We start from the raw sequence: 24,955 nt of genomic DNA, 5'->3' as shown, positions 1-24,955 counted from the left end.
GCTGAATTCAGGCTCATTTTGTTTAGACCACACTAAGGTTTGGGAAAAAATTTGAATTTGAACGTCTTTATGTAGAGTCTATGGTCTCCAGTTTACCCCAGATCCCACCATTAAGTTTTAAATGAGCTCCTTCATACATATATATTGCCTTCTTGGCCCCGAGATTTTTTGCTTCCTTAATTTTTAAAATTGTATCATTTATTTTATTTATTTTTATTTTTCATTTCTTTTTTTTTTTTTTTTAAAGTAGGCTTCTCACCCAGCATGGGGCTCAATGCGGGGCTTGAACTCATGACCATGAGATCAAGACCTGAGCTGAGATCCAGAGTTGGATGCTTAATCGACTGAGCCACCCAGGCACCCCCTTAATTTTTTTTTTATTATGAAAAATTCCAGAATACTCAAGAAAAGAGAATGGTATAATGAATCCCCCAATACCATCCTTCAGACCTGGAGACTGCTGTCAGGACCTTTGAGGAGGTAAAAAGAGCTGCATGATCTTTTTTTGACAAAAACTTTTCCTTGGGGCACCATGCTTCACTCTCACCCGTCCCTGGCTTTCCAGTCGTCCTTTGTGTCTCTATGGAAGCAGTGTCTTTTTATATACTTTCCCACACAGTCATTCAATACATATTTGTTGAACCCCTTAGGTGTGCCACGCCCTCTCATAGGCCTTGCAGCTAGGGCAGGGAGCAACACAAGTAACTCAGTGTCTAAGCAACGGGAAGGTTTTGAATTGAGGAGGGACATGATCTGCTTAGTTTTTATTTTATTTATTTTTTATTTTTTAAATGTTTATTTTTGAGAGAGAGAGAGAGAGACAGAGACAGAGACAGTGTGAGCAGGGGAGGGGCAGAGAGAAAGGGAGACACAGAATCCAAAGCAGGCTCCAGGCTGACAGCACAGAGCTGGATGCAGGGCTCGAACCCACAAACTGTGATATCATGACCTGAGCCAAAGTCAGACGCTTAACCACCTGAGCCACCCAGGTGCCCCATCTGCTTAGTTTTTAAAAGCATCACCAAGGATACTCCACGAAGAATAGATCTGAGGAAGCAGAGTGACTTCTGGAGACACTTGTGTGATGGTTGCTTGGTCCAGGGAGTAATGGAAGGAAGGAAGGAAGGAAGGAAGGAAGGAAGGAAGGAAGGGAGGGAGGAAGGGAAGTAGGGAGGAAGGGAGGTAGGGAGGGAGAGAGGGAGGAGGAAGGAAGGAAGGAAGGGGTCAGATTTTGGATATACAGTATTTTGAGTAGATCTGACAGATTGTGTTGATGGATTGAAAATGAATGTGAGAGAGAGAGAGAGAAGTGAAGGATGACTCCAAGATCTTGGCTTGGGCAACTGGAAGATTGGAGCCACCATGTTTTAAGATGGAAGATACTGTGGCAGGGGCAAGTTTAGGTGAACAAGGGAAGAGCAGGACCTTGTCCCCACCACAAGCTGGGCTCCCCCTAGGGTGTAGAGGGCTCTGGGAAATCATTTTATGGAACACCTGTCTATATAAGTAATTTGATTTAAACAATGTATTTGATTTAAAAATGTATTTAAAAATTCATGAGCTTGGGGCACCTTGGTGGTTCCGTCAGTTAAGAGTCTGACCCTTGATTTTGGCTCAGGTCATACATCCCATGGTTTATGAAATTGAGCCCCACGTGGATGGCGTGGAGCCTGCTTGGGATTCTTTCTCTCCCACTCTCTCTCTCTCTCTGCCTCTCCCCCACTTGCACATGTGCTCTCTCTCTCTCTCTCTCAAAATAACTTAAAAGTTTAAAAAAATAAAATAAAAATTCATGAGCCTATGTGAGGTGTGGTGATCTGCCATGTGATTTAGAATAGTGGGTTGAAAAGAGGCACGTCTGTATTTGCTCCTTGTCCGACTAGTGTATGCAAAGAGTACCACCATCTCCTACTGTTGAGGAACAGGGACCGTCTCTTCTAGTTCATTATTGTCAAATGTGCTACCTTTCGTATTTTCCATCAGGAGAAAGAGATAGCCTGGTAGTATTACTCTCAATGCTACGGTTCTTTGGAAACTCTTTGTATTGAAACAATATAGATCTTGTGTCTGCAGTTCCCTAATACCATTTGGTTAATGCCGATCTCATTAGTCTTCTTGATGCCATGTCACCCACAGTGCAGCCTAGGGATACTGGCTTCCGTGACCCTCAGAGATGACTCCTGTGCTTTGCGGATGACCACAAGTGCATGTCTTCCCCAGAATATGGGGAAACATGTGAATGATAATTCATTTTACGATAAATTTGCTGGTGGGAATTTTAAAGCGTAAATGTAAAGGAGTACATCTTGCAAACATGTTATTAGGGTGTAAACTTCCTTCCCAGAATGTAATTGCTTTCCATCTTGACTGTGTTCCTGCCTTCAATACACATGCACCAGTAGCCAGAGCTGGAAGAAAGGTTCCATTCACTGAAGGGATGTCCATCCCTTGTCTGGCATGACTTAATACCAAGTTGGGAGACTAGGACAGCACCATGTTCATAAAGATGCCAGAGGACATTGATGGAAATAGCCTGTTGACATTGCGAAACAATTTCTGGAAAACCCTCAGAGGATGAGGCATGGCCACCCCTCTTGGAGGTCTGACCTTTGTGGCAGAGCCTGTGGAGAGCTGAGTTGGGCTGGGGGAAGTGGCAATGTCTGCAGAAGGATGCACAGGGTGATGAACAGCCATTGCCACCTCTGATGTTCTTGGCTTCTGTGCAGTGTGGCTAGTGCTGAGGTGGGAACCCCAACAAGTGAGAGCCAACATGGGGCCCCTGTAGGCTGCTCAAATCAAGGGTTGGGAGAGATCTTTGATGGCCCAGAGCCCTGAACTTGTCCTGTGTCTGATATGAGTCATACAAAATCAGTGTTAGCACTATACTGGCCAGCCCATCTCACTTGACTCTGGGACATTAACACTGCATCTGCCAGTGGGAGCATCCTGTCCCCAGGTGCCACTGCTGGAACTGGGGCCAAAAAAGAGTCCCAGACCTCTTGAGGGACTTGGGTGCTCCAGGAGTGGGGTGGAAGTATGAAGAGGGGTACAGAGGATCACTGGGCACCCAACAGGGAAGAAACAAGGACCAGGTCCCATGTTGACCTGTTCAGGCTTGGGGCACCCCCCTCCTGGATGGCTCAGCTGGCCCTGACCAGTCTTAGCCACTACAGACGGACTTAAAAATTTAGGGGGAGGGCATCTCTGGTCACCAGGTCCAGTTTTGGGGCATCTTCCTGGACAACCATGGGTAGGGGCCCAGGGTTCAAGGCCCAGGGCCCAGGTGAGGGACTGGCCTGGGTCTAACTGTCAGGCTGATGTCAAATACATGTTCTTGGGAATGGTTCCATCTGGATATCTAAATCTAGGAGCCATCAAGCTTCTGAAAATGGCTTTATGGAAGGAAAAAGTTCTGAGGCTTCTAGCTCCCCAACTCCACCACTTGATTATAACATGTGAGAAGGCAGTTCTCTTCCTTTTTAGGTAGAGGAAAGACTCTAAACAAGAATTATTGACTTAACAGTTTCTAGAACTTCCACAGCTTATGGAAACCTACAAAGAACTCTGAGTCCTGAAAACAGAAGCAGTTCATAATATGAAAAACCACAGACCCGAATCTCCCTAGGATGCAGTACCTGTGGGAAGGAATGACATTTTTCATTTCCCAGTGCCAGACCGAGTCTAGGCTAATAACATTTTCCCTGCCCTCTCAACAGTGTTACTTGTTTTAGTCTGCTGTCTGTGTAGCCAGGGGAATAATTAATTAACAGTTAAGTCTGCTGGAAGCACACGACCAAGTGGCACTCGGTAAATATTTGTTCACAATGATGAGGCTGTTGCTTATCTATACCATCAAGTTACAAAAATAAAATTGTGGGGTTTTTCTTTGTGAGGTGGTAGAGATTTGTCATCTTATTGATGAGAAAATTGAAGGTCAGAGGAGTGAGGTGATTTCTCCAATGGTGTACAGTGTGACAGGGGCCAAGCAAGCCTTGTACCCCAAGCTCCTGATTCCAAATTTATTCATTGCTTTTTCTGCTACATTGCACTAGTGTTTTGGGGGAGATGGCTGAATTCCACTAAGCAAATTCACATGTTGAGACATTAACCTTTCCAAAGAACAGTAAAATCTCATTAAGTCAGAATAATTGGAAGAATGGCCAGGATGAATTGGGGGAAAAGTTTGAACTATTTTCAGAGATTTTCAGCTTTTTCCTTTAAAGGCTGTGTAGTAAATTGGAGCAAATAACCACAAAAAGGGGCCAAATAGAGGTCACACTGAACCTGTGTGAAGGAACAAACAGGAATAATTTATAAATTGCATGTAAGTGATGACTACTAAAAATATTATAGGCATTTGGGGAAATAAATTTTGGTTAAAAATAAGCTAAATGTTTCCCATGAAATCTCCTTGCAAAAATTTACATAGGGACTTTCACAAATATGTCAAACCACGTGTTAAAATTATTGTGCCTCTGATTTAGTGGCCTGTAAATCAACCGGTTTGATTTTGCTGTGCTCAAAGCGGCATTATTTCTATAGCTCACAGCCGCACGAATGATGACATCTGTCTCTGCTTTCCATCCCCTTGATTTCCTCCTTTATCCAAGGCCCACAGAATGCCTCCAGCTGCCCTAAAACTGAAGCGTTTTGTCTATTCCTTTCCCTGACCACACTCCCACCAATTTTCACCAAATGACCCTGCCCTTCCTGCCACCGTCTGTGAGAAGTCCTCATATGTGGCCGCATTTCAGGTTTTCTGTTCAAACACTAACATGAAGTTGTTCCTGAAGGTGTTCAGAAGTGCTGGGCCTTGGCTTTCTCTAATTCTGTTGTTTATCAGAACTGTCAGGCATACTACTCCCTGACTAACGGGCGGCTGTTTGGGAAAACAGTCTGTAATGATTTCAGCCAAGCTATGTGCGAGCCGGGAAAAAGAACGATCTTGGGGGGAAATGGACACATGTAAGGCTTTCTTTGCTGGGTGAGTTGTGGCTGGATGGGATTCAAAGATCCATGCATCTTAGGAAAAAACTGACCAAAACAAAAAACGGGGCTCAAGATACCTCTGCCATGTCGTGCTCGTTTATTCTGATGCAATAACTTCACTTCAAACTAGGGCTCCTCAGGCCTTCCCTGCTGGTGACCTGCTGCCCCCCTCTGGAGAAGTTGGAAACCGAAGCTTTTGATTCTTTCCCGTCCATTTCTGTCTCCATTATGGGTCCCTTTTCCCAGGGCTTCCTTACCCAAAGTCACTTTGCTGCAGTGTAAAGAAGTGTAGGGCCATAAACTGCAAACCATATATTCAGTGAGTTTACATTGGCTGTGAGTAATGCAAGGATCTTTATTTCTGGGTTGGAGGATGGACTGCCTAATTTTGTGAGCTGTATGTCCTGGTTCCACCCTCCTCCGACCACCGATCCAAGCTAAAACCGTCTTTCTCAGCAGTCTGGGACTAGCAAGAAGTCCTTTCTGACTTGGCATCCTACCTTAGGTATCTTATCCTTAAAAGGGAGAGTTTGGACTCCTGATCTTTAGGGTCCCTCTGGCTGATTCCATAAAAATACCTTTACCAGTGAGAAATGTCTTTAAATTTAACTTGAAGAAACTCCTAGGTATTAAACAAGCCTTCCTTTTAATGAGCAAGATTTTAGGAAATAAAACTAATTGGTGCAGGGGTTGAATTTCAAAAAAAATTTTTCAGTATAGGAACTATGCCGCTAGGAGGCAGTGTTGGCATATAGTTCTATTCAAGCACAACCAGTATAGTTCCTTTTGAGGAAAATATTTTTTAAATCAAAGGATATAAGAATGATTAGAGATTATAATGTTTTGTGTGGCAATAAAGTTCTGAAAAGAGTACTAAAGGGTCATCTATCTTATACTATAATAGAACAGTAAGTTGAATAGAAGTTTCTATCATCTATGAATGAAGTATGAGATACCAAACCTGATTTGTGAGAAATGGTAGATAGCAACTTTTTTTTTTTTTAAATGACATTCATTCTCCTTTTATTTCACCTCAACCACATGCAGCCTCTGAAAGCCATATTCCTTTGGCTTTATTTCTATGCACTGGAAGATAAGGATGGATTACTAATTATCTTAGCAAGAAAATTCCGGAAATTTCTTTCCCCTTAAATACTGCTGCCTTCTCCTTTAAAACTCAAATACTTGTGAAGTAGGAAGGTTGTTATTTTTTTTTAAATAGATGAATAAACTGATGTATAGAAATTTCATGTAAAACTTAAGCAAATTAGAGAATGAAAATAAGAATCAAGGTAGTCTCACTGCTCTTCTTTTTTAATAGCTGAAGAAATTACATTTCAAAACACCTAACCCAAGAATGTGTAGAAAGCAGCATGAACTTTTCATACATTGAGAATAGCCATATTTATGCTAATGTCTTGCATCTTCAGGCGGGAGGTCTCATGGGAGAGTAGATGTTATCATGTAAAAATATCATAGTTCTCAATCTAGGCAACTTCAATAAGAGTTTGGAGAATCCCTATTTTTTCTTGATTATACTTACAAAAATTTTTTTAATATTCATTTATTTTTGGGAGAGAGAGAGAGAGAGAGACAGAGCACCAGCAAGGGAGGGACAGAGAGAGAGGGAGACACAGAATCTGAAGCAGGCTCCAGGCTCTGAGCTGTCAGCACACAGCCGGTTGAGGGGCTTGAACCCACGAACCGTGAGATCATGACTTGAGCTGAAGTCAGATGCTCAACTGACTGAACCACCCAGGTGCCCCTATTATACTTTTTTTAAAGCAACCGATGTAATACAAGCTCACTGTTCCTCAGCCTTACTGACTGAAGGCATTTAGGTGGATCCATTTTTGAGCACGATGGAGAAAATCTAGATACTGATGCCTCCTTTCCCCTCCCCATTGGTCTATACATTTTTTAGCAGTAGAAATGGGTCAGGAAAGAGAGAGAACAACTCTGGAACTCTGAGAGCAGGATTCTGGTCTTTTGATACTTATTGATCAGGTCCCACATGAGTGATTTGCTAAGAACAAACTTAAAGAACTAGCAAAGTCCCCATATCTCAAGTGTTCCATAACAGTTGTTTTTCAAACCGTGGGTCAAAACCCACTAATGGGTCATAAAATCAATTTGTAGTGTCGCAACTAGCATGTTTTATCAGTGAGATAGGATGGAAAGGAATAGAATAGAAAATGCCAAAATGGATCTCACATTTTATTTCATTGGTTGTATAGTATGTGCTTTACTGGGTTATTCGAAAACTTTTGTTTCTTACTAAGGGTCATGTTCAAAAGGACTTGGAAGTCACTTCCCTATAGCACTTTATCTGTCATGACAGCTCCTGTCTCATTCTCCTTACTAGAATGCAAACTTCTTGAAGTAGGAATGAATATCTGAATAACTTTTCCTTGGCCACAGTGATTTCCCTAATACCCTATATATGGTATAAGGGAAACTGTTTAAGATGTACTTCTTATTTATTTTGCTTGCAAGTAAATTTCTAAACGATACTTTTAAAATCGTCAAGTGCTATTTATAGTTCTGTGTTGTTCAGCTCCTACCAGTTTTATGTGTAGCCTAGCATTAACATAAGCATTGCTTTTAAACCGTCTTTTCCTGATTTGGGGGAACTGTGGCCCAAACATAAAAGTCACTAAAGATGGTTTCCACTGAGGTTACTGTGCAGATTTGAATTTCTGTTTTTCAAAGAGCTCTCTGAGCTGCTGCTCACTGGTGGCTTCTTTCTGCTGCATCAGCTCAGCTGTTCCTTTGGTCACCCCCCAGGCATCAGGCTTTGACATTGAAGGGTTGTATGGCCTGCCCGAGGCTATCCGAAGATTCTCCCAGTATTCCTTCCTGGCCCTGGGTGAACAAACACACATTAGACTCCTTCCTGAGCATCTGTATCTATGTCACTGAGCTAGAATATACCTCCACAGAGCAGTCTTTGGACTCTTGAGAGTATGTCCATTAAAACACATTTATTAATCTGAACTACAATTTTTTTAAGGCTCTATAGGCTAAAATTACTTTGAAATTATTTTTTTAAATATATGCATACAAATGGGGTGCCTGGGTGGCTCAGTTGGTTAAGCGTCCTACTCTTGATTTCTGCTCAGGTCATGATCTCACAACTGTGAGATCAAGCCCCGTGTGGGGCTCCACCCTCTGGCATGGAGCCTGCTTGGGATCCTCTCTTTTCTCTCTCTCTCTCTCTCTCTCTCTCTCTCTCTCTCTCTCTCTCCCTCTCCCTCCCCCTCTCTCTCTCCCCCAACCCCCCCCCACCCCTGCCCTCCTTCACTACCTCCCTACCCTGTTTGTCTTCTCTCTCAAAATAAATCAATAGACATTTAAAAAATAAAAAAGAAATTCTTCATTCGCCCTCCTCTGCCTTTTGCCCTCCTGGGCCATTAGCTCAGACCCCATAGCACTTGTGCATATCTTCATACTTGAACTTGGTAAGCCAACTTGAACTTGCTAAGCCAACTTGAACTCACCTGTTTGTCTCTCTACCTACTAGTCTGTTAACTCCTTGGGGACAGGCTTGTGCCTTGTTCTTGCTACTTCAGTGTCCACACCCGTGTCTTGACATAGTTGTATACAGTCAATATCAGCTGAATGGAGTGGAACTGCCCCTCTGCTTGGTACTTGTCCCCCACCCTCTTCTTTATCTCGTGGCTACTTAGCCCTTCAAAATACAGCGCCCCAAAATCCCTTCCTCTAAAATATCTTTCTATTTGGCAGAAATGGCCATTCCTTTCTCTTGTCACTTTCTAAATCTGTGCCTCTACCAAAGCAGTTACTGCAGTATAATACATTGGCTTTCTTACCCATTTTCTCCAGTAGACTGAGATTCTCTAGCCAGCTTTTCATGTGTATTTTCCCAGTGCCTTGCACATTGCCCAATGTAAAATATTTGTTTAGGGTTCATCTCCCCCACTGGGGTGTAAGCTCTGAGGGCAAAGACCTATTTTATTCTCCACTGTATTCCCAGCTCCAAGATTGTGGTTGGCACAGAACAAGCACTTAATATTTTTTACATTTAATTTATACTTAAATCTTTTTACTAAAACACTTTTTACGTTTATTTATTTTGAGAGAGAGAGAGAGCATGAGTGAGCAGGGGAAGGGCAGAGAGAGAGGCAGAGGAGGATCCCAAGCAGACTCCATGCTTTTAGCATGGAGCCCTACGTGGGGCTTAATGCGAGGCTCAGCACAGGGCTTGAACTCACAAACCATGAGATGAGCTAAAACCAAGAGTCACATGTCCAATGGACTGAGTCACCCAGGTGTCCTAACTTATACTTAAATCTTAACAACCAATCGGTTAAATGTTGTTCAGTGTCTACCACATGGTTCTAGCCCAGAACATGAAATCACACTTCATTGCAATTTATATTATTTATATTCTAAAGCCAGAGATCACTACATAGGCTATTTTATAAACATGTCTATGAAAGAATTGAAGGAGGATAACATTATTTATCATCATGCAGCAAATTATCTATACTCTTTGTTGTGACCTCACTTGGACATACTCATAATCCAAATGAGTTTGGTTTGGCAAATACAGTTTAAAGGTTCTTACCTGGCTCTAATCCATGGTTTGGTGTGCATATCCAAACCACTTCCCCAGCTGCCATGCTTTTCTGAAGCTGGCGGCAAAAATCCCCTTTCTGGGGCCAGCTCTTCTGCAATCGCCCGGATATGGTAGGGCTCAAATCCACAGCACCCACCAATGTATCTGACCCCCAGCTTGTAGGCCTCTCTGGCATATTTCTGAATGTCCCATCTTGTTGCAACTCTGGGCTCCAGTCCTGTAGTAATGGAGTGAATTCTTTTTTTAAAAAAATATTCAAAATAAACAGCTATAATAAGTATGTAATTTTCAAGAACTGAATTAAGTAAGTTGTTAACATTCACTTCTTTATTTTTTAAAATTATTAGCTAATTGGCGTTTACATGCCCATTTTTAAATGCTGTGATAGCCAACCTTCAAGATGGTTCCCAATGATTCCTGCCCTCTTATGTTTTTACCCTGTGTAGTCCCCTCTCATATCAGGTTGGTCTGAGAGACCAATAGAATAGGTCAGAAGGCATGGTTGGTGACTTCTGAGGTTAGGTTATACAAGGCATTACGGTTTCTGCCTCAATCTCTCTTGTTCTCTTTGAACAACTGCATGTTGTGAGAACACTCAAGCATCACAGTGGAAAGGCCAATAATTTAAGGAACTGAGGCCTCTAGTTCTGTTTAATAGAACAGCAAGACACTAACACCTATTCCCAACAGCCAACAAAGGGAGCTTGGAAGTAGATTCCCTACCTCTCATCAGGTCTTCAGAGGACTACAAACCTGACCAGTATCTGGACTGCAGCCTCATAAGGGATGCTGAGCAAAAACTATCCAGCTAGGCTGCTCCCAAATTCATGACCCACAGAAACTCTGAGATATAATAACTATTTGTTGTTTAAAGGCACTAAATTTTGCGATAATTTGTTCTATGCCAATAACACAGATGCTTTGCCATTCTTTATCCATGGTTCTTCTAGATGGATTATGTTATAATACCTTACTTCTCTGAGGGTCCCTATAAAATATAGTATCTAAGGACCTTAGAATGGAGTAGAAGCTGGCCAAACTCTGGCCCTGGTGATCTCTCTGGCTGGATTTTCAGGTGGACACACCCGACTTCCCACACATGCTTGACCCCTTTTCCTAGACTGCCAAGTATTCCCTCCCTGCATCTGCTCAGCCTTTTCATTCAAAGTTGTTATACAGTAACCTAGTGATGGTATCTTCTCCTTGCCCTCAAGAACAGGGGAAAAGTAACTTGGACATAAACCGGTCTATCCTTTTAATTTTTCTGATGAGAAAATTAAGGTTTAGAACTAAGTGGTTTTGCTAAGGTTACATAACTCGGCGACAGAGCTGGAACCAGAACCAAAGTCTTTGCTGATCACACCCGGAAGGGCATCCTTTTTACCAGCCTACAGTTAAAAGGTTCAGAGATCTTTTTTGCTTGTCGGTTCCATCTTTTCCTTCTACTGTGGTCAAATATCAAAGGGCTTTTGGCTGCAGGTAGAGACACTGAGGGCAAGAGATGAGATATGCTGCCATTTCTTTGCTGTGACAAAGCTCTATGGCTATAGATTTGGAATTTGTCAAACATCAAGACATTGAGATAATTTATAAAATGTCTGTCTTACCAAAGGGGAATTCTGGTAGATCAATAAATCCCTGCTTGTTGCAGTCAGGAGTGTGGTAGGCCAAGGGCTGACTCATCAGGTGGGCTTTCAGTTGGGCAGCCTCCAAGCCTTCTTTCATGAGCTTCACTGTTTGTAAACTAATTGTGGGGTCAAAATGGCAGTTCACACCAACGATGGAAGCTCCTGCAAGCGGGAAGAACAACTGAGCTTTAGGGATTCATCAGATAACCGGTGGCCCCAACTCTCCTCTCTTAATCAAGGAGCTTTTATTTGAAACAGTGAATTACAAATACAGCCTTTGATTCTTGCTTCCTTGCGAACCTAGCTTATCTCTGCGTGGGAATGATTACTAACAGGCAGCAAGGGCTTTCTGGGAAAAGTGTTGTGAAGAATCTGTTACAACTGAAGTGTCATTTATGTACACTTGGCTGTCCATCTTTTTTCCAAAAAATCATTACTAAAGGTTGTTTTTTTTTTTTTAACTACAAATTTTAGAAGTCAACTTTTCAATCTTGACACAATAATTTTTTAACACTCCCAGCTCGTGGTTACCATACCACTCACTTGAGGATCAGTGTTCCCTTTCATCAGGCCAATTTAAAAATATCACTAATCCAGATTCTGGGAGCAGCTAAGCTGATGCCACAAGCCACGGCATCCAGTGTTCAGGGGCAAGCATCTCAGTGGTTTTCACTGGGCTGGGTCTGCAGTTTGCTCCTTCATTCTTGTTCCAATCCTCCCTCCTGTTATTTCTCTGAATCAGTTTTTTGTCCAAGAGCACCAGTGACCTTGATCTTACCAAATCCAGTTGTTGTCCCTCTGTTCTCATCTGATGCAATGTCCGGGCAGCATCATCCTAGTGGGCCATCCCCTCCTTCATCAACACTCCCCTTGGCTTCTCATGCTCTCTCAGTGGTGTTCCTACCTCACTGGTTGCTTTCTTTGGGCGTTAGGTGCCGACCCCCTCAAGGTTGAACCTTTCAATCTTGCAATGTCCTAGGATCCCAGTGGGCCATCTTTTCTTCTCCTACATTTCCTTTCCAGTCCCAGGGCTTTCAGTATGATCTATATCCAGAACTCTCCAAATTTCGCTCTCTAACCGTGACCTCTCCTTTGGGTCCCAGACTTAAATATTCAACAGCTTACTTAATATCTTCACTTGGATCTTGACTACCTTTACTTTCTTCTTTCTTTCTTTCTTTCTTTCTTTCTTTCTTTCTTTCTTTCTGCTGCTTCTTTTCCTTCTCCTTCTCCTCTTTCTCCTCCTCCTCCTCTTCCTCCTCCTCCTCCTCCCTCCTCTTCCCTCCTCCCTCCTCCTCCCCCTCCCCTTCTTCTTCTTCTTCTTCTTCTTCTTCTTCTTCTTCTTCTTCTTCTTCTTCTTCTTCATCTTTTGGATATTCTGCTGCCAGAGTTTCTCTTTCCTTGTTTGACTTCATTACTCTAATGAATTAATCCTATGTTGGTTACCTCTTGGATATCTATTAGGTATAAGGGTCCTTTTAAGGGATTATAGAGAAATATAAATATAGGACATGGTCCCTGACACCAAGGGTTTCATAAGGTTTGACACAAAGGGCTTCCTTAGGTTTGCTCCCTGAAAACAAAGCTCTATGATCACTTGTGAGGAAGTAGCTGTTTACTATATCCCCTTCTTGGAGACTGCTGCTATACACAAACATATCAAAGGCTCTGAGAAATTCTGTGTATTTTTCCAATTTTAGTATATGCACCGCCTAAGCGAGCACTAAGGCTCTGAGAAATTCTGTAGTGAAGGGACCTGTGTGACTTGGTTTAACACAGCACTTTCTAAATATATTTCACTACAGAACCCTAATAATGTTCTCACAGATTAGAAGATGCTGACTGAGGATATTCCAAATGAGTGGTGTAAGTAGAAAGTGTTCTAGTTGCTGAGAGGAGGGAGTGTTTACTTGGGGTATGTGTGGTGATGTATGGGGATGTGGAGGTAGAATTTGAGCTAACATTGGAAGATGGACTGGAGTTATTAGGCTGATATTAATTAAGGACCTATTTTGTGCCAGGTGCTGTCCTAGGCACAGGGCACTCAGTGCTGAGCCAGACAGACACAGTCTCTGCCTTCTTTGACCTTACAGTCTAGTGAGTCAGACATTAAAGCGATACACAAACGAAATAAGTGGCACAGTGATGTCAAGCACCGTGGCCACCTACCTTGAATGGAATGGTGGGGGAAGAATTAGACGCAGGCCACGAATCTCTGCCAATTAACAATAGGGGTCATGAAAGCCTCTTCTGATCTTTTTGAAACAAGTTAACATGCTTCTCCTCCCCCCCATTGTTACATTTCCCCCCCAAAATTTAGGATTATATAGCCTCATTCCTAAATCTAAATAATTGTTATTGTTAATGACAAGTATGAAGTGACTTTTATGAAATATCAGGAGTTGGATAAAAATCAGAAATGAAACATGGCCAAACATAGTGTCTCTGTTCCTCAGAGTGAGTTGGACTCTTCCACTGACCCTGAGCTATGCCTTGCATTTAAAATGAGGCAGCTTTGAGGGGCTCATGGGTGGCTCAGTGGGTTGGGTGTCCGACTTCGGCCTGGGTCATGGTCTGGCGGTTCGTGGCTTCAAGCCCCACATCGGGCCCTGTGCTGACAGCTCAGAGCCTGGAGCCTGCTTTGGATTCTCTCTGCCCCTCCCCAGGTCGCCTGCCTTCTCTCTCTCTCTCTCAAAGATAAACATTAAAAAAAATAATAAAGTGAGGCAGCTTTGAAAACATTTTGTGAGTTTTCCCTAATTGAAATGAAACCCAATGTTAGGAATGGAAATTATTGAAAAAGATAAGTTAGTCAGTATTTCATACCAAATTATTTTAAGTTCATTGTACCGATTACAAAAAGCGAAGCATATCAGTAATTTATGAAAATGGAAAAACTCTGGCAAAGAAAACAACTGAACTTTTAAGTCTGATATGCTTTGCTTTTTGTATATGTTTAAAGGCCTCAATTTAGGTTTAAAATAAAACATATTTTTCTAATGCTTTTGATTTACTGAAATTCTTCTCATTTCTAGGTATTAAACCTTCAGTGTAGGTCTAGTGGCCCCTTTGAAAAGGCTGGTGTGTGTACTTTTTACTTTATTTTACTTTTTTCTCTTTTGGACTCAATATTATTATCAATACTCCTAGAAGAGCAAATTTTTAGTTTTCCTTTAAGCAAAAGTAGTATATAGGACTAACAGGTGGACCTACATTTGTATGTAATTTTATTATTTGTTTATTTTATTTTTTGAGAGCAAGAAAGAATGTGCATGTGAAAGCCAGTTTGGGGGAGGGGCAGGGAGAGAGGGAGGCAGGGGATCCGAAGCAGGCTTTGCGGGCTCAAAGCCCAGAGGCTCATGCGGGCTCCAACCCAGGAACCGCACAGTGAGATCACGACCTGAGCGGAAGTAGAACTCATAGGAAGTAGAACTCATAACCAACTGAGCCACCCAGGTGTCCCTTACGTAATTTTAAAAGACTCACTAATTGCAAACTGGTCAAAACGCGTCATCACCTGCTTTAACAAGGCGCACTGCACACTCTCCGGGGCTGACGCCATGCAAATCTCCCTCTGGGCCGATGCACATGGTAGCTGCCACAGGTTTCCCGGATGCTTTCAAGGTTTCGACTGCCCACACAGCCTCTTCCACATGTTCAAAATACTGAAATAAGATCAGGTTGACGTACTTTTAATCTTGTTTCTCCCCAGTTAGAAAACGTATTCTACTGCTTAATAATTATCACTAGTTGAATCGTCTTCACATTTTGAGTGTGACCCATTAGCATTTTTTAAATGCCACAGACGGTTGATGACTGTGAATTGCAGTCAAAAGGTTTGAAGAACACTTTATTAGATTAAGTGAATCAAATTCACTAGAAAGCTTAAATTGGAAAAAAGATTTTAATACTGAATATTGCTAGCCATGATTGGCACCTAATCTCACCTGCTCCCCATGAAAGCAAAAGGTAGAGAAAATGTACTAAGCGTCTATGTCTCATCTTTGGTGATATCTTCGTTTACCTCTGCAATCAAGAAATCCACGTTCTTCTTCAAAAAGACCTCTAACTGTTGCTGAAATACTTTCTTAACTTCAGCTTCACTCTTGCAACTAAGGTACGAAGGCGTCTGGCTCACACCTCCTGCCACCAAAGCGTCTCCCTCATCAGCCACTTGCCGGGCAATGTCACAAGCAGCTTCATTGACTTTCTGCCCCTAAAATGGATGATTATATGATATATCAACATTTTCATGTGAAGTTAAAACCAAATTATTATTCAAATATCCACATCTCAGTTGTATGTTACAATAGAGATTTTATTCTAGAAAATAACAGGGACAGAATAGTTCATATTACCAAGTTGAGCAATTTGCAGTAACAACACCAATAGTAGTAATGAAAACAATAAATCCAATGATAGCATATAGGATATTACATACCAATGATCTGGGAGAGGGTAAAAATCTTAAATCAAAGGACCTGGTATCTTCTAATGCCTAAGCTGCACTTAGAGAAATACCTAGCAAATAGTGGTGATGACGATGTTGATGATGCCATCATTAAAATGATGACAGAATTCATGACTTTTTGTCATTATGTATTTTCTTAATTAACAGATAATCACAAGGTATTTTCTAATTACGTAGGCATTAAAAATTAACACTTGTCTTCACTAAACCCCGGTGCTGTAAGTCACACAGACTCATGGAATGTTGGAACTTCTTTTTCATTTTAGGGATCAAGAAGTTGTCGCTTTGATGGCATAGTTGAATGGTTTGCCCAACACAACAAGGTTGATTATAGCTGAGCCAGGAAGATTCCAGGGTCACTGCCCCCTTGTGCCTTTGACCCTTCCCCTACACTGTGCCACATTAAAAACCTTCAAGGGTGTAAGAATTGGTTAGGTTACCCTCTCAGCAACTTAGGAGACTGAGAGAATCGCTCATCATTAACCACCCCCTTCTTTGACCTGCTTCATTAAATGCTTTTCTGTCAATTTTGAGGACTCCAGCTAAAACCTAGAAGAGTTGTTCACACATATCTCATTTCTGTATTATCTAAAAACCCTGAAGCGGCGCAACATTTTTCTCTACAAGAACTTCTGTGATGACACGTGTCTACTAGGCCCTTCTAAAAATGCCATGTATGGTTTTACTCACGGATATTTTCTCTGCAACATAGTTTCCCCTGTTCTCCAGCTTGTCTTCACTTGCATAAAAGGTGAAGGTTTGCATGACATTGGATCCAGCTCTGAGGAACTCTCGATGAAGCTGGCGAACTGGGAGATTAAATGAGGAGAGGTATTAATTACTATCAGTTTATCACCCGTGATGTTCTCAAAAGGCTATCATATAAACAGATGTGAAAACATCTGCTCACATTCCTGGTTGCTGGGCATTGGTGCATGCTGGGGGCTAATGAGAGGTAGCTCTGGGGTCTCTCGTTAAGAAGAAGAGATTATTTCTACCATGCACGTGGGGTGAAGGGAAGAGGGAGATCCCACAAGGGAGGAATCATCATTTGAACATTTTTGCTGGGCAGAGAAGGTGGGGAAAGGCATTCCCTACAGAGGTAAGGGCTTGAACAAAAAGGAGGCAGGACTAGGCTTGGCATTTGGGGGTGCAGCACGTAGTCTGAGAAGCTGGAGTTGAGGATGTATAAGAGAAGTAGTAGGAGAGGCAGGTGGAGAGGTGGGCTGGCTGACAGAGTACCAAGGGCCTAGAACATCATCCTAAGGAGTCTGGGCTGCAGACCACAGGTTCGGGGAAACACCAGCAGTTTGTAAGCAATTGAGTGATGTTATTAGTTCACTGTTTTTGAAAGATAATTTTGGTAGTGGGGTGGACTAAGAATTGGAGCAAGGTTCCCAAGCATAGGTCTGTGGATGAATAGTTTTTACAGGCTAAAGAAAATATGGGGCTCCCACCCACATTTGATCAAATAAACTCATTTTAAGGAACTACCTTTGCTTTAAATAGTAGTCCTAAATTCTGGTTCCCCATTAGACACTCTGCAAGCTTTTTAAAAACAATGGATGCTAGGGCCAAATTCGCAAATATTCTAATTTAATCAGCATGGGGGCAGGGCATAGATTTTGTGTGTGTGTTTCTCCAACTGATTCTTATCTGCAGTTTTGTTGAAAACCACCAAAATGCTCTACTTTATTTTGGGAAATAAAGACTAGGACTGGGAAAATGCTCTATTTTATTTATTTATTTATTTATTTATTTATTAAGCTGATATTTTATTTTTGAGATAGAGAGTGCACAGGGGGGTGAGGGCAGACAGAGGGGAGAGGGTGGAGGGTCTGAAGCGGGCTCCAGTGACAGCAATAAGCCGGACGTGGTACCTGAACTCAAGAACCATGAACCACGAGATCATGACCTGGGCCAAAGTTGGACACTCAACTGACACCTACCCAGGCAACCCTATTTGTTTATCTTAGAGAGAGTGTGAGCCAGGGAGAGGGGCAGAGAGAATCTTAAGCAGGCTCCACACTCAGCATGGAGCCCCAATGTGGGGCTCAATCCCATGGCCCAGGGATCGTGACCTGAGCCAAAATCAAGAGTTGGATGCTCAATTGACTGAGCCATCCAGGTGCCCCAAAATGCTGTTTTTATAAAATGATAGTGAGACTTCACAGGTGTTCGTTTTTGTCAGGAGAATCAACTGGGCAAAGTAAGAAGTCAGCAATCCTGTGTCAGCCCCTGAAATCTATTTTGACATTTCAGAGGCCTTTAAAAGTAAGAAGGTTAAAAGTCAAAAGGTCTGGGACTACATTAGAGGCTAGGAAATTATTAGGACACTGGAGCCCTTAGCCCTTTATGGAAGAGGAGTCTGGTGTCTTTGCATTCTAGCTACCTAGTAGAGGGCAGAGAACATAGGAAGCTCAGTTTTGTTTTTCAGTGAGCAAGAAAGTGAAGCAAAAAAGCTTTTGAATTTCAGAAAATGGGTTTCTAAGCCTGGAAACTCTAGTCCTGAGTGGGAACTTAGAAGCTTGCCTAAATGAGGAAACTTCAAACTTGTTTTGTTTTTCTTTTTTGTTTTTTGAAGTTTATTTATTCTGAGAGCGAGAGAATCCCAAGCAGGCTCCGTGCTGTCAGTGTGGAGCCAGACGGGCAGGGCTCCATGTGCAGATTGAACCCACCAACTGTGAGATCACGACCTGAACTGAAACCAAGAGTTGGAGACTTAAGCGACTTAGCCACCCAGGCGCCACTAAAAATTGTTTTAATTAGCAAAAGGCACCAATTAACAACACTTCATACACAGTCCCCGTTTATTAATCAAACACAGAGCTGCTGTGGTTGGAGCAGGGTGAAGGGCCTATAGATGGGGTTTCCCATACACTAGGATGAGATGGCTTATAATTGGGAAATCTACCCAGGGGGTCCTTGGGTGGATTTTTAGAAACTCTGTTTAAAAACCATATCTAGGGGCGCGTGGGTGGCTCAGTCGGTTGAGCGTCCAACTTCGGCTCAGGTCATGATCTCACAGCTCGTGAGTTCAAGCCCCGCGTCAGGCTCTGTGCTGACAGCTCGGAGCCTGGAGCCTGCTTCGGATTCTGTGTCTCCCTCTCTCTCTGCCCCTAACCCACTCGCATTCTGTCTCTGTCTCTCTCAAAAATAAATAAACATTACAAAAAAAATTTTTTTTAATAATTTAAAAAAAAAACCCTGGAATAGCGGGCAAATTGTGTATATGTATATTTTACACTGCGTTTTATACTCTTTTGTTAGATTTTGCCAGAAGGCAGTGACCCAACTCCTTGCTCTTAATCAATTTGATATTCTTCTATGCTTCTTAAAGCTGCAGAGCTTCTCAAAAGTGTAACCCCACTTAGACTCACATGGGGGCAATTAATACGGATTCAGATTCCCTATACCACTCCAGATCCAGCAAACCTTAATTCTTTGCTGAATTCTTTGCTAATTCCACTGGGTACAAGAACCACAATTTTTGGCATAGACTTTAGTAGGAGAATTAGTCCACTTAAAATAAGACAAAAAAACTCAAGAAACAGAGGGCCAAGTGATAAACATGTTGTTTCTGCACTAATAAAAGTAAAATCAATATCAGAACAGTTTCTCTCGAACTCCTCTAATGCATAACTTAAAAAAAAATGTGACTTATAAAATTGAAGCTTGTGGTTTAAAAAAATTTTTTTAATGTTTATTTATTTTTGAGAGAGACAGAATGTGAGCAGGGAAGGGGAAGAGAGAGAGGGAGACACAGAATCCGAAGCAGGCTCCAGGCTCTGAGCTGTCAGCACAGAGCTGGACATGCAGCTCAAACTCACAAACCATAAGATCATGACCTGAGCCAAAGTCGACATTTAACCAACTGAGCCATCTAGGCGCCCCTCAAAGCTTGTGGTTTAAATAAAAGCCTTATTTTATTTACATGGCAGAGTTTGCACAAAGGTAGCTTATCATTAATATCAGCTTGGCTCAAGAAATATTTCATTGAGTTTAACCCAGCAAGCTGACCTTAAGAAACAAACCATAGAGGGGCGCCTGGGTGGTTCACTCGTTTAAGCGTCTGACTTCTTCAGCTCAGGTCATGATCTCATGGTTGGTGGGTTCGAGCCCTGCTGACAGCTCAGAGTGTGGAGCCTGCCTCAGATTCTGTGTCTCCCTCTCTCTCTGCCCTGCCCCTGCTCACACTCTGTCTCTCTCTCTCTCTCTCTTAAAAATAAACATTAAAAAAAAAAAAAAGAAACAGACCATAGATATATTTTAAAACCTTATTCTTGTATCTTAATTATTCCATTGTGTTCCTTAAAACCCTTTAATGGCAATGCTTCCCAAAGCATGGTTCACCTTGCTATCACCTGGGGACAATTATAAATATGCAGGTTCCTGGATCCACTCACAGACCTAATAGATCCAAATGTCTAAGTGGAGGCTGGGAACCTATAATTTTTAACTGACTGCTGGTACAATAAAAATTTGAGGACTACTGCTGTTTTAGCTTCCCGAGCCTACTGAATTCCTCCCTCCCTTCCTTCTTCCTTCCTTCCTTTCTTTCTTCCTTCCTTCAGGGGTAGAACACAGCATTATTTCTACATTTATTTGGAAATATGAAAGTTGTGTATATTTGCTGGGTTTAACAGTGTGACTATAGCTCTCTTCCTTTGAATACTATTTCAGGAGAGTGTGATTTGAACACAAAATTTCTATACTTCTCTAGCAGAAATAGAGAAGTTATTATCTAGATATTATATAAGATATTATCAAGAGAAGAAACAATGAATTTAATAATAGTTAATACTTGTAGTGTTTGACATGCATCAGGCACTATTTTAAAGACTTTATATACAACTTATTTAATTCTTATAACCTTTGAAGTAGATGTCAATATTATCTCAGTTTTATAGAAGAGGAATCTGAGTCCCAGAGAAGCTAAGTGATTTCCCCAAGGTCACACAGCCTAGTGGCTGTCAAAATTTGATTCAATTAGCCTGAATCCAAAATCGGTATGCTTAATTGTAAAGCTGTACTGTCTCTCAGTTTATATGCTTTGTTAGTTTCTATCCCTTATCACTGAGTTCACTGAAATATGCTCTTTAATAAACATTGAAGACAACTGTTCAATCTATATGATATTCACAAGAAATTTTCCTCCAGTTTCCTCTGAAAGAGTCCACTTCTTTCACAGTGTTGACTACCGATAGCTGTCCTCTGAGACCTTCTCTAGGAAGTGCCCTAAGCCAAAGGGTGCTTCTTTGCCCAGGGGCTAAGCTCTCTCCTAGAAGAGGAGAGGGTTGATAATTCGCATGCAAAGCTTGGTCTATTGGTAAGGAGAGAACAAAGATCCAGCTCCCTGGTCTCAATTTGGGAGTACTCTGAAGCACCTGTCCAACTCCAGAGCTTCCTGAGGAATTGGCCAAAGCCTCTGTTACAACTGCATTATAGTGTAATTCCTCCCTCTGCCCATTCCTGCTTCCCTCACTCCCTTAGAAGTGTTATTTCATAAATGCACTCCTCATTAAAACTCCTGAGCACAAATCTCCACTTCTGGCCAGCTGGTAACGAGTACCTAGCTCATCATGGGTGGCAGAGTTCCCAGCATGCTCTAGGGGTACAATTGTTTAAAAACTTTCACCTGTGGTGAACTAGAATGAGATGCCCTTAGAAGGGAATGTACTAGCAGGTGCACTATCTCAAATATTTGAGAGGTTCAGAGGAAGTAGTAATTATAAAGACTTTAGAATCGGATGGCTATTGTTGGGTACCACCAACATACTGGAGAAAGGCAATGAAAGGTTAAGGGTGATTCATCACCAGTTTAAGACAACGTCTGAAAGTCTGAGGATCTCCTGGGTGGTATATAAAGAAACACCTTTTGTAGCTATAGCAAGCAGAAAAGCTGAGGATCTGGCCCAGGACTAAATTATACAGGGAGCAGAGAGTCAGAGAGGTTGAATCATCAACCACAGAAGGCTTCTACTGCCAAAGTCAGGGTCTGATCAGGAAGACATAGGACCCTGAGATTGGGGTGAAGACATATGGGTGGATTCACTCATAACCTTAAAAACCCAAATTCCTCCCTGAACTCTCTGGGACTGCAGAAGTGGCCCATTTCTCTCTTTTAAAGATTAATGTTTGGGGCACCTGAGTGGCTCAGTTGGTTAAGTGTTTGACTCTTGATTTTGGCTCAGGTCATGATTTCACGGTTCTGAGGATGGAGCCTCGCATTGGGCTCTGTGCTGACAGTGTGGAGCCTGCTTGGGGTTCCTTTTCTCTCTCTCTCTCTCTCTCTCTCTCTCTCTCTGTCTCTCTGACCCTCCTCTGCTCTCTCTCTCAAAATAAATAAATACACATTAAAAAAAATAAATGAATGCTTCCTCCGTGCTTTAGGTTGATGCAGAAGCCTTGTAAGACAGCATTATCTCCCTCATGTTCCATCTCACCTCCCCTCTTTGCATCTCCCTGTAAGAGATCTGTGGTCAAAAGAGTAAAGTGAGAATAAGGTACATGGGTATGGGTGCAGGGCAGGTAGATAGTTGAACTTAAATAGGATGGGGCTAGTATATAATGCATTTAACTAGTTGGCAAACGTACAATGGAGGAGGGCTTATCTCCCAGACAGTGAGTGATGCTGTGCCATGGAACTTAAAGTGGGTAAGGAGGGGGGATGAACACATGGGGACAGAATAGATAATAAATGCTAACATGGAAGGGATGAAGGACTGAGAATCTTGGTGAGGCTGAGGAGTGGGAGAATTAGAGTCAGCAGGAAAGACAGAAAGAAGGTGGTGGTTAGAAAATGGGGCCCTTGTAATTGAGATTTCCAAAGTAGACAGCTAGGGGTGATGGCAAGGTCTAGGACTGCATTGCTGAGGTGGAGGGTGGAGGAAACATTCAACTGGAGATGAGATCAAGGCACTAACAGGAAGAGTTCTGGACAGATCATCTGCATGGACACTGAAGTCACCCCAAGTGGTGAGGGAGGGAAGGGCAGAGAGGAAAGCAGTGAGCCAGGTTCTACACTCACCTAGTGCGAGGGGCAGGAACCAAGAGGCAAACACAGGTGACAGCCACAGGAAGGGCCATTGCGATCATCCAACCTGTGACTCTGTACTTACATGCCTAGCACAGTGCCCAGCAGGCAATAATGAATGTTGGACAATGTGCCACGAATGTCTGTGTTTGATGGCATGCTCCTACACTGGTCGATGTCGCATTCTTTTATGAGAACTTAGAAGAGAGCTATATGCACCAACCTGCCTCTGGGTGTTCCACTGTGGCTTCTGGGGTCCAGGGGCCTGCCTTCACATAGCCCCTCTTCTCCAGTGCAAAGACAAACCCTCCATCTCCAATCACAACTTCTCCAGCATTTAAACGTTCTAGGATGCCCTAAAATTACAGATGGGGGTTGGGGGGGCGAAGGAAGGGAGTTACTTGAGTTTGAGACAATTTTCTATTTTTAGTACTTTTGCTATGGTATTCTTGAGAAGTATGATTTCTTTAGAATTCACAGAAAGTACATGTATTTATAAATTCATGACTCTAAGGCAAACAACCAGAATGCTCATATAATGAAAATATGAAAATATGTGTATACATGTGCTAGGGGTGAGGGTCTTTCAGAACACAATAAGAGTTTTGAAGAATGTGGTGGGAGGATGTTATCTTTGAAGAAATATCTACAGAAGGATTAAGTGAAAATATTTTATTGTAAAGCCTCAAATGAATACTTAAGCACACATTCTTAATATGGTGAAAGCTAGTTTTATTCTAACAGCCCCTACAGTTGGCCTGGCCCCATCTGTCTTGTCAGTCCCTGGGGCCCTCTGTCAGCCAGGCGGGGGCAGGGTACTTTGACACCCAAGGGTCAAGTATATTGCTTCCTCCCTCCAGCCCCAACCATAGTCCCACAGTCCGTCTGTTCCTCCACCCATCTATCCATCCACCCCTCCCCCACCACTCCCCAAACTAGCCCAAGGCAGACAGTCTGTACTGGAACGCTCATCCCAACTAGGAAAGAGATAGGCTTGTTAATCAGGCGGTGGAGTTGCTGGGTTTTGGTTTTTCAATCTTTTTAACAGCCCTTACTCAATATCTTACAGTCCCTGTGCCCATTTTTTTCCCCGAGGCTTGAATGGTTCATTTTATTGTGATCGCAGAAATCAAACTGCGGGTGCAAACTTACCATGGCCCACCCAACGCGTGAGCCTTGGGGCTGCGGCGGGACCCGGACGGCTGCGTGCCCCAAAACGCGGCAGGTAGGCGGCCCCGGGGCCCCGCTGCACCCGTCGAGGCGCGGGCACGAAACGGTCTGACAGCTGCGGCCGCGCGCCTCCCTCGCCTGCCCACGCAGGGCGCAGAGGGGCGCGCCCAGCGGCGCGGGCAGTGACGCGGGGTGGCCAGGGGAGCCGGAAGCCACCAGGAGCTCCCTAGTCCCGCCGCTGTCGGGAAGAAAAGTCGTGCCTGTGGGTCTAGGAGCCACACCTCTAAGGTAGTGCTCTGGTGCGGGACTCAGAAAACGTTGGGAGTCTTGGAGCTCTGGGGGTGTCCCCCCGGGTCACGTAGATCTAGGGCGCGCTCTGGATATGGGCAGGGATGTTGGGGGGAGCTCAGAGGCACGTTGGGGTCCCGCCCGAGAGATTCTGAGAGCACCTTTTGGTCACAGCCGGGCTCTGGGGACCCCTCTGCACTTCCTGACGCTGGGGCGCGGGGCCGGTGGGTCGAGCCTCAGAGCCACCGCTGGGATGGAGAGCGCCCTCGGGTCCCCTGTAGACTCACCTTCTTGGTCTTTTTGCCCCCAACGGGTGCCATTTTCGAGGTGTCCGGTGGATAGTAGGCACGGATGCGGACAGACGAAGGGAGCTTTACCCCGCGCGAAACCGGGAGCTGCCCCACCGCCGCAGCCAGGCTCTTTATATCCTGTTCTGGGCGCGGGGTGGGTTTCCCCAGCCTTGGCGCGTCCAACGCGGGCCTTGCGCATGGGAACACGCCCCCCCCAGCTTTTTTATTGAGTCCCGCGGCTCGCTGGGAACTTGCCCTGTGGAGGAGAGGATCGAGATTGTTCTCTCAAATAGGTGAGCAAACAGACAAGTAAAATAAAATAACGAGGTTGCCACTCGCTCAGGTTTCTAACCTACCAATGCACGGTACCCCCCCCCCCCACCACACCCCCCTCGCTCGCATCGAGGGGTTCCGACCCTGATTTATCTCTCTCTTGTCTGGGATCATGCACCGTTACCCACTTAAGTCACCAGAGTTGGC

General features: G+C 43.3%; 1 protein-coding gene across 2 annotated transcripts; it reads right to left on the bottom strand.

Moving 5' to 3' along the window:
• Positions 1-5,728: 5,728 nt before the first annotated feature.
• On the bottom strand, positions 5,729-24,688 carry BHMT (betaine--homocysteine S-methyltransferase). Of its 2 annotated transcripts, none has more exons than XM_015072094.3 (8): positions 24,473-24,688; positions 22,951-23,083; positions 16,382-16,500; positions 15,245-15,436; positions 14,738-14,885; positions 11,200-11,382; positions 9,581-9,809; positions 5,729-7,854 (listed from the first exon to the last, which is right to left on the bottom strand). In XM_015072094.3, exons 1-8 carry the CDS (start codon positions 24,503-24,505, stop codon positions 7,668-7,670), a joined length of 1,224 nt encoding a protein of 407 aa, XP_014927580.1. In that variant the 5' UTR covers positions 24,506-24,688; the 3' UTR covers positions 5,729-7,667. The 2 variants fall into 2 exon arrangements, with proteins under 2 accessions (XP_014927580.1, XP_014927581.1); XM_015072095.3 differs by lacking the exon at positions 24,473-24,688 and adding an exon at positions 23,880-24,135.
• Between the last annotated feature and the right edge of the window lie 267 nt (positions 24,689-24,955).

Source organism: Acinonyx jubatus, chromosome A1 (genome assembly GCF_027475565.1).
Source record: "Acinonyx jubatus isolate Ajub_Pintada_27869175 chromosome A1, VMU_Ajub_asm_v1.0, whole genome shotgun sequence".
Taxonomy (NCBI): domain Eukaryota; kingdom Metazoa; phylum Chordata; class Mammalia; order Carnivora; family Felidae; genus Acinonyx; species Acinonyx jubatus.
Note: the sequence above shows the minus strand (reverse complement) of the source record. Positions and strands in the feature narration are given on the sequence as shown.

What these genes read in the sequence shown, in the direction of transcription:
- BHMT (XM_015072094.3), bottom strand. Translation starts at nt 24,505, where the DNA reads ATGGCACCCGTTGGGGGCAAAAAGACCAAGAAG. An exon ending in ATGTTGCAGAGAAAATATCC is followed by an intron (nt 15,437 to 16,381) that starts GTGAGTAAAACC and finishes CATCCATTTTAG; the next exon opens with GGGCAGAAAGTCAATGAAGC. An exon ending in TGGATTTCTTGATTGCAGAG is followed by an intron (nt 14,886 to 15,244) that starts GTAAACGAAGAT and finishes ATCTTATTTCAG; the next exon opens with TATTTTGAACATGTGGAAGA.